Consider the following 11,670-nt stretch of genomic DNA (forward strand, 5'->3'; position numbering starts at 1 on the left):
GTGCATCAGCAGATGCATGACGAATAGGTCCAAGGAGGTGATACTTCCCCTCTATCGGGCACTGGTCAGACCGCAGTTGGAGTACTGCGTGCAATTCTGGGCGCCACACTTCAAGAGGGATGCGGATAACCTGGAGAGGGTTCAGAGAAGGGCCACTCGTATGGTTAAGGGCCTTCAGACCAAGCCCTACGAGGAGAGACTAGAGAAACTGGATCTATTCAGCCTTTGCAAGAGAAGGTTGAGAGGCGACCTTGTGGCTGCCCATAAGTTCATCACGGGGGCACAGAAGGGAATTGGTGAGTATTTATTCACCAAGGCGCCCCCGGGGGTTACAAGAAATAATGGCCACAAGCTAGCAGAGAGCAGATTTAGACTGGACATTAGGAAGAACTTCTTCACAGTTCGAGTGGCCAAGATCTGGAATGGGCTCCCAAGGGAGGTGGTGCTCTCCCCTACCCTGGGGGTCTTTAAGAGGAGGTTGGATAGGCATCTAGCTGGGGTCATCTAAACCCAGGACTCTTTCCTGCCTATGCAGGGGGTCGGACTCGATGATCTATTGAGGTGCCTTCCGACCTTAACATCTATGAATCTATGAATCTATGAATCCAATTTGCATGCCCTGGACTAGCAGCAACTCTTGACTGGAAAGAGCACAGTGCACCTGTAGCACTATAAAGTATTAACAATAAATCTCTTTTTTCACCTCAGATATTGTCCTGGCCCATCAGTCTGTGATTCCCCATTCTTTTTCCTGTGCTGCTCTGTTCCCCTTGAGATGCCTCACACAAGCCATCTCAAATGCACCTACAGCCCACAGTTCTGAAAACCTGATTTCCTTTGCTTCTCCCCTACTTTTTTCTCTCAAAAATGAGGACTGGCAAAGGGGCAGGAAAGGAAAGCACTGCAAAAGACCAAAAAGACATACAGGCAGGATGGGCCAGCCTGCGAGTTTCTTCAGTACTTTACCCTGAAGCAAATGTAGGTCAGAGAACAGCAACCTCAAGCTCCCCCAAAAGCAGAGTGCCATAGATGAGGCCTGAATTCCTGCACTGTTTGTGGCAGGCAGACAGGAGGCAAAAGGAGAAGGCTCTGGCTGGCTGGCACTGCTATGACTGCAACAGAGCTTTGTGAAGGATGAATCCAGCATGTGCCTGACCGCTGGGGAGAGCAGCAGCACGGTTGGAGGGGAACTGAACCACTTCAGGCTGCATGGGCATGCCAAATGTTGTGCTCTTACATAGGACTTCCAGCCAGGCCCCATCTGTGCAGTTTTTGCAATTGCATTAGAGGCCTGGCCTTTCCTACTGCTGAAGGATGATGGGTTGACTAGCATGTCACGCAGGTATTTAGCCCACACCTGTGACAGTTCTGTGTATTTATTGCTTCATATTAAAACAAAGCCCCCCAAAATTGTTGGGACTCAGAGCCTAGGGGCAGGTGGCTAACCAAAGTAGGCAGAGCAGTTGGAGTCTGGGCAAGCTACCCATTTCTAGCAGGAGAAGCCAAGGCTGCAACTCTACCATTCCCATTCTGTTACCTGTGCATATAGCAAAAATTTGCAGGAGTCGGCATAGTAGTGGCATTGCCTCAGCACAGACATTACATCTACTGCTGAACAGCTACCTTGCATAGTGTACCAGCTTCAGATATTGCTGGTTCACCATTAGCACTCCATGCCAGTGAGTGGGGGGACCAAGGGGTTGTAGCCACCCAGGACAAACCCTGTTCACATGTTTTCCATTAAATTGATTGCAAGCTTGGAAATGGACAGAGGAAGAGGAATATACTGTAACCACCTAACCCTTATTTACTTACCCTCTCCACCTAACACACAGCTGCAGGTGCTTCCTCAGCCTGATGAAGGGTGTTTGTGCCTGAAAGCTTGTTAAGAAGAATTTTTCCAACTATTTGAGTTGGTCTAATAAAAGATATCAGATTTACCCAAAGAACCTTGTCTGCCTATGTCCTTAGGCCAACATGGCTACAACTTACACCACTGAGGCTGGCCTGCACTTCTCCTTCCACCAGTACTTCCAGGTCCTGCAGTATTCCTTTCGAGGTAGACTCTCACTTTCCGAGCAGGTGATGCTGCAGAAGCAGACAGGCTATTGCCTGACAATAGCAAGGAGGCCGACAGCTCAGCAGGCAGAACTGGCTTTGGTCTCACCTGAGGCAGTAGACAAGTGAGTATCTTTACTCAGCTGATTAGGTCCCCTTTGTAAACAGAGACCCCTCATGTCAGGAGAGTGATTTGTGCCTGCAAATATCTGCATGACCAGGCTTTAATCCTTGATTCCCTCTATATCCCTCTTTGCTCATGGAGTTGGATGCAGCAGCCTCTAGTGGCAAGATGTTCTAAGGAAACAAATGTCACAACCCAAAGGTGTGATTTTTTGTTTTGTGCGTGCTTTGGCACCACTGAATTATGTTCCCGCTAAATTGCAGCTTCTTTGCACGGTGGAGTTTTCTGCTGCAGAGAAAAGCTCCGGTGTAAAAGAATTCCCGCCAATTTGTAGGTTTCTTTGCAGGGTGCATTTCTTTGTTGCAGCACAGAAATGCTCGCTGCAAAGAGTTCCCGCCATTCGTATTCTAATTAGAGCCCCATTCTTCACGCTGTGTGAAGATCTCTAAGCGCTGCGGAGCCTATTGGCCAGCGTGTACCTTAAGAGGGCTACAGGGGTCTGATCAGCCTCTAGTCTCTCCCCGTCACTGAGCGCAATCCTCGACGTATCCCTCTCCCTGCGCGCAAAAGGATCCACGGAGCCTCGACAACTCCGTGGGAGTGATCCGAGCGTTGCCTGAGTCCTCAAACGAGGATTTAAGCGGAGCTGTGCCTGGGAAACTGTCCAGCCTACACCGTGACCATCTTCGGTGTAAGTAAACAATCTTGAATCAACCATTACGCGTCCGTGCCTAATTCCAGCGTGTCACCTGTTCTCTCCGACCCAGTGTGCCCGGGCTGCTGGCCACAGCCCGCGCGGCGCGAAAAAGGGCCCGGACTGCTCCCGGCCTGCACAACAAACATCTCTATGCAAACCTCCAAGACTCTGTCTTTGCTTCTCTATGCAAACCTCCCAGCTTCTCACCCATTCAGCTGAAGGGGTCTTTCCTCTTTCATTGTAACCTACTGCAAAGGTACAGTCTGCTCTGTGTATAGATGTGCCTGCAATCTCTTTCTGTCTTCACACAAGTTGAACACTTGTCCTTTGGAAAACTCTTCAGCCCCACTTGCCCAGCCTGACTTCCCAGATGCAAATAGAAAAAGCAGGCATCTAGACATCTGAAACAGAGGCCTCTAGTAAATGAAGTGTGTGTTGGGGGGAAGGGGTGGGGTGAGGGGGAGTGTCTATATAGGTAACGTTTGGGGGCCCGAGGCAGGTGCAGAAATGACGAATCAGGGACTGCCACTGAACTGCAGCTCACTGTTCTGTTCACAAAAGAGGCTCAGTGCCTCACAACAATACTTTTTTTAAATTGATTTTTATTCTTTCCCTTATATATCACCAGAGAGCTGTGATTAAACTGAGTTTGCGGGGGCATATTCCTGTGTTGCTGGGTGTACATAGCCAAGAGGAAATGGTGTTGGAGAGGACTTAGACATTCCAAAAATGTCTTACATGGGATGAGCATTTTGTTACATTCTCATTTTAGTTAATTAGCTTCAGCAGCATGCATGCCATTTGTTCCCTCAGCTCTGGGACAAGTTCAGCAACACTGAGACTCTTGGCATTCAGGACCTGCTCATGTGCTTCTTGGAAGAGCTCCTTCCCTATTGCTTCCTCCACCCGGCCTTGCCACTCTGCCAGCTTCGGCCTGGGCTTAAAGATCTCATACCCAGCTCCCACGGGCTGTGGAGAGAGACAGCAAGAAAACATAGCAGAGCAGCGTCTGTATGAACAGTCCAAGCAGCATCCATTAGTAGGATAAAACTAAGTCCAACTGAGCCAGCATCTTTTCTTTTGGGGGTTGGAAGAAATATGCAATAATGGAGGATATCACATTCCAGATTTGGATTTAGTGGGAAACTAACCTCTGGGAATACCAGCAATTAGCTGGCAGGATGTGTAGGAAGATAACCACATACTTCCCCAGCCACCTTAACATTTGTAGGGCAAACCCATGCTAATGAGTTTTCCACTGAAAACATTTCAGAGCTTGGATTTTAACAGCTGTTTGGCTCAGTTGGTTAGAGCAGGGTACCAATAACACCAAAACCACACATTCAATTCCCAGATCTCTTGAGGACCCTGCCAGCCTTACTTCTCTATGACAATTTCTATACGAAACCCAGAACGTGCAGGATTGTCCAAACACATGAGGAGTGGGGCATTCATCTGGATATCAAAAACAAACAAGACCCTAACCAACAGCCCAAATTCCAGTGATTAGGAATATATTTTGTAAAGCTGATTGACTAGTCAAACCAGATGTGGTCCAACCAAGATAGATTCAGGACCACTAATCAAAAAGAAGAACTCTGGAATAAGTACTTATTCCTCAAGGATAGATAATAATGCTTCAATTACATGAATGAATTTAGAAATAATAAGAATGGGTCTTCACATCGCAACACGTGGGAAAAAAGGCCTAAGTTTCGCACTTGAAGACAGACTAGCACATATTTTCACCACACTCTTGTGCAACTTCAGGTCTAAGGAAGGGACATTTCCCATCTTTGGGCAGCCTGAATGAAGGTACTCTTCCCATTTCTGACCAGTCTTTTCCTGTCACCTTAGCAGTGACAGTGATTGTAAATGTTATTCAGAGCTCTTTTAAATCAGGAATGTGACATTAAAATGTAAGCTGCAGAGAAAACGTCCATGTTTTAACTAGTGTTGGGTTGTCAAAACCCAGCTTTCCCACCCCACCCCACCCCCATTAATGAAGTGCAAACTTCCCTTTGAGATTTTGTGGGAACTGGAGCAACATCTTGGCCAGGTTCAGTAACCCAGCTGGAACCGCTCACCTGCATAATCTCCACAACTGCTACCAGGTCAGCCAGGGAGATCTCGCTACCTGCAATGAAAGGCTTGTCTTCCAAAAACTTCTCCTCAAACTGCTTCAGAGCAACATTCAGTTCCTCAATGGCCCTTTCTACTTTCTCAGGACAAAATGGCTTGCCTGTAATGAGAGGCAACAGCACCTACCATAGAAAGAAAAGTGCAGTTTTTTAAACAGATTCAGCTTCTTGCTTTGGCCACTGTCCATCCACAGTCCCCCTGCTGAGTGACCCTGAACTATTTTAAGGATCCCTCAATAATTTACTGGCAAGGGGGCTGGTTCTGCAAACCCCCTCTTCCAGGGTGCGCAGTGTTAACCTGTACCATCATATCTCCCCCTCTGCCCCCAGCCAAGACAGCCTTGTTCAGATTCTCCTGACTGCAGACATTTGGCTTGAAAAAAAACACATTTTGTAACACTTGCAAATCAGCACCTTGCCTCAAGGTAGAAGGTGTCATCTTCACAAACAGTGTCAATAGTCAGACAAAGCTGCAGGAAGTACATGGTTTCTGATCCCTCATCTTTACCTTTCTCTTGCCAGACCTGTTGTATTTGTTGCTCTGGATTATATGCAATAGAGACACTGCCTATGAAGATTTCAGCTCTAGGAAGAATTGAGGCTGGAGCAGGGGTGGGCAATTATTTGGGCTGGAGGGCCACTTAGGGAGTATTACTGAGCTGTCGCGGACCGGGTCAGCATGCCCCCCTCCTCCCCTCCCCTCCCCACCCCATGCCAGGTCAGCCACTCTGCCCCCAACCCTCTGCCACAGCTCACCAAAACTCCCTAAATGGCCCTGTAGGCAGATGGGAGGATGAGATGGGGCTGCGGGTATGCAGGGAGTGACATCTGGGAGTGGGGCAGGTAGGTAGGGCCGGAATCACTGGATGGTGACAGAGCAGGGCTAGGACCCAGGGCAGAGCCGTGATCTGCTCCCTGCATGCCCCTGCCTGTGGAACTGGCACCCATTGCAGGGATGTGCGGGGAGTGGATCACAGCTTTGCCCTGGCCCTGCAATCTCACCCCCAATCCCCAGCCCTGCTTGCCTGTCCCACTTCTGGACGCTGCTATCTGCCCACCTGTGGCCCCATCCCATCTGCCCAGCCACATCTCCTGCCTGCAGGGGTCCCACGCAGTTTCCCTGGAGACCCTGCTGCCTGCTCCGTCTGGCATCCCCAGCGAGCTAGTCAGTGGGGCCATGTCCGGGACAGGAGCCAGAAGGAACCACTGCTGCAGGGGCTTCCAGGAAGTGAGTCTGCCCATCACACCACCCCAGCCCCAGTGTGTGCCCAGGGGCAGTAGGACTGGCTGCATGTGCCACATCCCAGGCCTGTTCTGTGCTTAAGTCAAGTGGGGCTAAGGGTCCCTTTGGGACTGGACAAAATTCCTTGGCAGGCTGGATCTGGCCTATGGGCTGTATTTTGCCCACTCTGTTGGAGCATAAAGGAGTCTTTTCAGGAAGTGCCACTTTAGTTTGGTAGGCAAAGCACTGGTGTGCACATACAGCCAAAACAATGTGAGATCTGGCTATTTCCCACTATAAGCCTGTGTGTTTAGTTAGCGAGGTGCAGCACACATGGAACCTCCTCAGATATCATCCCTGTAAAACCCGCACACAAAGCTGCATAGTTGATCTTAATTCTGCACTGTCTGATTTCTGGGCATTTCATTTTACAACCTCAGTGTTCTTTTAATGTAGTTTTATGAGGTATAGAGACTCCCATCACCTTGGCAGTATAGGCCCCCTTTTGCATCAGAATAATTCAAAGTGAGGTGGCTACACACTCCTGTGGGAGAAGGGCTCAGTTTTCCCTCTGCACAGTGTCAATTTGAATCATGTTACTGGCAGCGGCTAGTGTTCAACTGTGTTGGGATTTAACTTCATTACCTTGCTCAAATAAACCTTGCACCCTGCTGCCCTTATGGCAGTATGCTGCCAGGAGAGATATTCATCAACCCGGGCCCGTTTCTGAAGGTCAGAAGGATACCAGTGATCAGGGGTCTTGAATTTTCGGCTCAGGTAGAGAAGGATTGCAGTGCTGCCAGATAGAGAGACACAACATGGGACATGTAATTTTAGATAAAATGAAAATGGATTGTCCTTTCCTTCTGACTGACTCCTTGCCCTGCTCCTACAACCAAAGATCATGTGAAATCAAGCTTGAGCCTGGTTCTGACAGACCCAAAGATCTGTCTTTTCTTCTGGACAACCTGTCCTGCTCTCTATTGCCAGAGCCCCACAGCTCCACACTTCATTTACCTCCCCCCAGCTGCATGCCTGGATGCTCTCACTGTCACACAGCAAAAGCTGCTGCATGGAACCATGTAGAATTGTCACAGAAACATTGCAGGAAAGCCAGTGGTTCTCTCTGAAGATCATGTGTGTCAAAGTTTGTGCTGAATTGTTCAAGGGAAATCAAACCTGTGCTTAGAAGCGTTTTGCTTGGAACCAAATCCTCTCCTCAGTGGCAGGGCAAATGAAGAAAAGCCACCCTCCTTTCTGCTTCCTGCACCACCCATTGAAAAAGCATGGAGTCAATAGGAGAAAGTAGCTTCTCCTCTCCCCAGCCCTCTACTTACTGACTTAACAGCCCCAAGCTGCCTGCTCATTTCAGTGGAAAGAGGAAGAGCACTCCAAATATAACCAAACCTGGTACTGGCTGGGTTTCCAGCTGCAGTTGCAACTTAACTTACACCTTTCTATCCTAGCATGGAACCTACAGCCAAAGCCCCTGGTGATTAGAAAGATAACATTACTAGACCTGCACAAGTCAAACCTTCCTGCACATGCCATCACAGTCACGGGCCACCAAGGACTCTCCAGCTCCATGTGGCTTTGCAAGCATTGGGCCAGCTGTAATGTCCCTCTCCATGCAGCTAGCAAGCAGGGCTGAGCCAGTTTTTAACCTCAACCTTCTGGCTTCAAAGATGGAGTGTGCATGGCTGGAGTGTAGCACAGTATAAGGATAAAAGCAAGAGGGAGAGACAGAGGTAGGAATGAAGAGGAGAAAGATGAAAGAAAGGCTAAAAACACGGAAGAAAAAACAATGTAAAAAAAAAAGATGGGAGAAGAAACAGCTGAGTTTGAGATGCAATGAGATCAGATTCTAAGCAGGGACAACAGAAGAGCAGGCAAGAGCAGGCAGAAGCCAACTGCTGTGATGGCAGAGAGCTGTGTAATCCTTACCTCTCTGCTAAGGTGAAGGCTCCATCCCTCAATGCTGGCACTTTCCTTAGAGCATTTACCTTGTCAAACTCTTCAGTCATGTGCTGTCCTAAAAAGATTTACAAGGAATGTAAGGCATTGCTGATGTTATGGAAGGAAGCTTTCAGGGGATTAACTCATTGGAAGTTTAAGCTTAGCACTGAGATCAGAACTAGGCTTCATCTGATTAAGAAAAGATCAGCAGAAACCGTGGGACTTTTGTCAAGACTTTCTAGCTCTGATCATATAAGAAGTCCCACAAGAACAAGCGTTTTACAGTCCATACAGACTGTGCACCCCCTTGATTGTACCTGTTGTGATCTCTTGTGTGTGGGTTTGCAGAATGGGGCTCTCTGTTTTCAAGTTCCTGTAGCGAGTCTGGAGCAGAGAATTTCAGAGAGCTGAGAGTGGCATGACTCAACTTTCTGTAAAAGCAGTCTCAAAGCTGATTCCCAGGTAATACCAAGGCTTCTGAGAATCTTTTAGTTTTCTGATATTTGAGTGTCATGAGCAGGACTTGCCTACCATTCAGTGCTTTCATTTGGACCAGTCTGCTTCTTGATGAGCAATGCAGACTGCATCATTGGACCAAGCGACACAAATGATAACACCCGGGGCTCATTCACCTGCTCCTCTCCCATCAGATACACTACATAGTGCCCCTCAAGTGGCCAACAAACAGGACAAGCCTTATGTGGAAGAATAGACACTGACTCGGTCTTTTGCGTGCTTGTGGAATTGATATCATGGCAGAAACGTTAACCTGGTGTAACCTCAGAGGCAGCAAGTCTGTGCTTCAAGAACCAGTTTGAATGGGAAATTGCAGAACAAGAAAATAGCCACAAACTAGATTGTGTTAAACAAGATTTCAGCAGAGCAAGGCTGCAGAGCTCTCAAGAAATTACATTAAAATATAAGAAGCAAACAGAGAAGAGTCCTGTGTTTCAGTCTTTCTTTACACACACACCTTGTTTCCTGGGTAGCCATTTTAGTTGTCAATTTAGTTCCAGATCATGGTTCTTCTCCAAAAAGTGGCTATATAAAGGAGCCTCAGTCTACAGACTCACTCCCTGGGCGAATTCAATACCAAAGAAGATTTACAGTGACAGATTTTGAGGTCTTTAGGTGCCTAATTCCTATTGAAATTAGTCCTTTTACAAATTTGCTCTGGCTCTAGTCACCCAACAACTCCCCTAGCTCAAATTAATGTCATACCCTCTAATCCCTTATTGTGCTCATCTGAAATGATTACCGAGCTTCATCTGGTTACACCTGTATAAGCCTGTCAGAGGAGTGGGGCCCACTCCCGTATCTGGCCTGGGCTCCTATTACAGAAGGCAGGGTAGATTTGCACTTTAGAGATTAACCAAAATAGATATATATAAAATCATAAGATTTTGTGTGCTGAAGCTCACTTCATCTGATGCTGTGAAAGAATGTGTACAAAGCAGCGTATAAGGAAAGATAAATTCGAACACAAAAGGCAAAGGGCGTGGGGGAGGGAAGAGGAAGAAAAATTGAAAAATGGGGAGGATTTGCTGGGAAAGGCAAACAAACAAGCTAATTCCAGGTAAAGGGATAAGAATCCATAGTCCCCATTTAAACTATACACAATCCAGTCTCTCTTACTACTGCCCAGTATTTTTTTTCCTCTCACCTAGGAGGGAGGTTAGGAAAGAGCCGGACAAGTGCTCAAGCCCCACTTCAATTTGTAGGTTGTGCCAGATATCTGATTTACAGTTATCAGCCTTTTGATAGACAATCCAAAGAGAAGTGGGGCCGAGCAAGTCTGCTAGTAGAACCGGAAGTCTCTCTCTCACCTAGCCATAGCAGTTTCTTGCTCTTTAGACTGCTGATTTAATGAGCCACCCCCGTACGGCCACCTCAGCATGGGTGGCATTTCTGTCTCACAAAACTTAGAAGTACAGTATATCTGAGCAGACAGCAAATTCCCTGCCTATCCCAAGTCCCATCCTCCCAAGAAGGTAGGCAAGAGGCTGGAGTTTTGGAGTCAGCCTCTCGAGATAAATGACTCTTTCAAGGAGCAGAATCTGGACCCCGTCATTCTTCAGAGACAAACCTTCTCTGAACTGCAATGGGGGGAAATGTGCAGGTGACAATAGGGCCAAAGCACTGTGGAGGACAAAGTGAGCCCTCTGGCCCCACCAGACTCTACCTGTATAGGGAAGGTACCACTGGGGAACTCAGCACAGGAGTTAAGCAGCAGCTAGTCTGTTATTCTAGTCCTTCCAGGTACCCTAGTTTGATGGCTGTCTGAGAACTTTTGCCAGGGATACGAAGTGCAAATAATAGCAGGGCCACGCTTCTTTAACTTACCTGGTATCTTTTATATCATGTTCCCATGGTCACTGCAACAGCAGTGCAACAGATGCAGGACTGAGGTCTGTCTGTGTTTGCAGCAAGTGAGATCACTTGCTGACAGTCTGCACAATACCCAGGCCTCCAGTGCGTGGTACTTACTCCGGGAGGGAGAAGTCTCCTTTCATCTCTTAACTGACAAAGGAAAAGAAATCCCCTCGTGTTCATTTCCACCTCCTCAGCCGGCCCAGGTGGAGAGAAGAGGAAAACAGACACACTCCTGTAACAAGCTACTGGGGTTGCAGTATCCAGACCACAGCGGGCTCCTCACTCACCTTTCAGGAGGTCCACATGCTTCAGCTCAAATGGGATGTTGTTTTTCTTGGCAAAGATGAAGAGGGCCCGGCAGGGCTGGGAGAGCAGGTCCAGGAACAGCTCCACCACCATTGTGGCAGCTGGGGTAGCCCGGAGGAGCACAAAAATGCAGTCTGAGGGAGGGGTTATGAACAACTGCTCTTAAATGGGTGACAGGCCACACAGCTGGTTACTTTGGACCAATCAAGAGGTGGCTGGGCTCTTCCAGCCCTCCTTCCCCAGAGGAGGGGAGAGGGCTCAGGGGTTAGGAAAAAAGAGAGAGAAACGCAGAGCTCTCTTACTGCCTTTTCTTTGGTATTAAGTTAAACTCTGAAAACAAAGAGATGGGAGCAACACTAGAGCACAGTCCACCTCAGACTGAGACACACAAACATTATTATGGGTCTGACACATAACAAGTCTCCCTGCTTTTAACTGGGTACAATTTATTTGTCGGTCCACAAAGTAACTTCCATTTTCACAAGTGACTTCAGTTTAGAAGGCTCTGGGCAGTGTTTTCAAAAGCACTATGCGGTAGGGCTGTGCAAAGCTTTGGGTGGTGATTCGATTCAGAGGAGATTCGGCCCAATTCGATGGCCGAATCTCTGAATCTGAATCAAATCAGGGGACCAATTTAAAGGTCCGAATCAATTCAAAGCTCTCTGAATCTTCGGAAAAGATTCGGAGAGCTTTGATGATTCGGGCAGTTCCCAGTGGCTGCAGCAGGGAGCTGCAGCTGACTCCGAACTGGTAAGTACTAGGGGCGGGAAAGGGGGGGCTGGGGGAGGGGGAA

At 48.0% G+C, this 11,670-nt stretch overlaps 1 protein-coding gene across 1 annotated transcript; it reads right to left on the reverse strand.

The window, feature by feature from the left end:
* Nucleotides 1-3,464: 3,464 nt before the first annotated feature.
* GSTT2B (glutathione S-transferase theta 2B) lies at nt 3,465-11,020 on the reverse strand. The gene is made up of 5 exons (XM_006019892.3): nt 10,859-11,020; nt 8,187-8,274; nt 6,888-7,038; nt 4,967-5,143; nt 3,465-3,848 (listed from the first exon to the last, which is right to left on the reverse strand). The coding sequence occupies exons 1-5, from the start codon at nt 10,968-10,970 to the stop codon at nt 3,648-3,650; spliced, it is 729 nt and encodes a 242-aa protein (XP_006019954.1). The 5' UTR covers nt 10,971-11,020; the 3' UTR covers nt 3,465-3,647.
* Nucleotides 11,021-11,670: the final 650 nt, after the last annotated feature.

The sequence above is a fragment of the Alligator sinensis genome, unplaced genomic scaffold (assembly GCF_000455745.1).
Source record: "Alligator sinensis unplaced genomic scaffold, ASM45574v1 scaffold505_1, whole genome shotgun sequence".
Classification (NCBI taxonomy): Eukaryota; Metazoa; Chordata; order Crocodylia; family Alligatoridae; genus Alligator; species Alligator sinensis.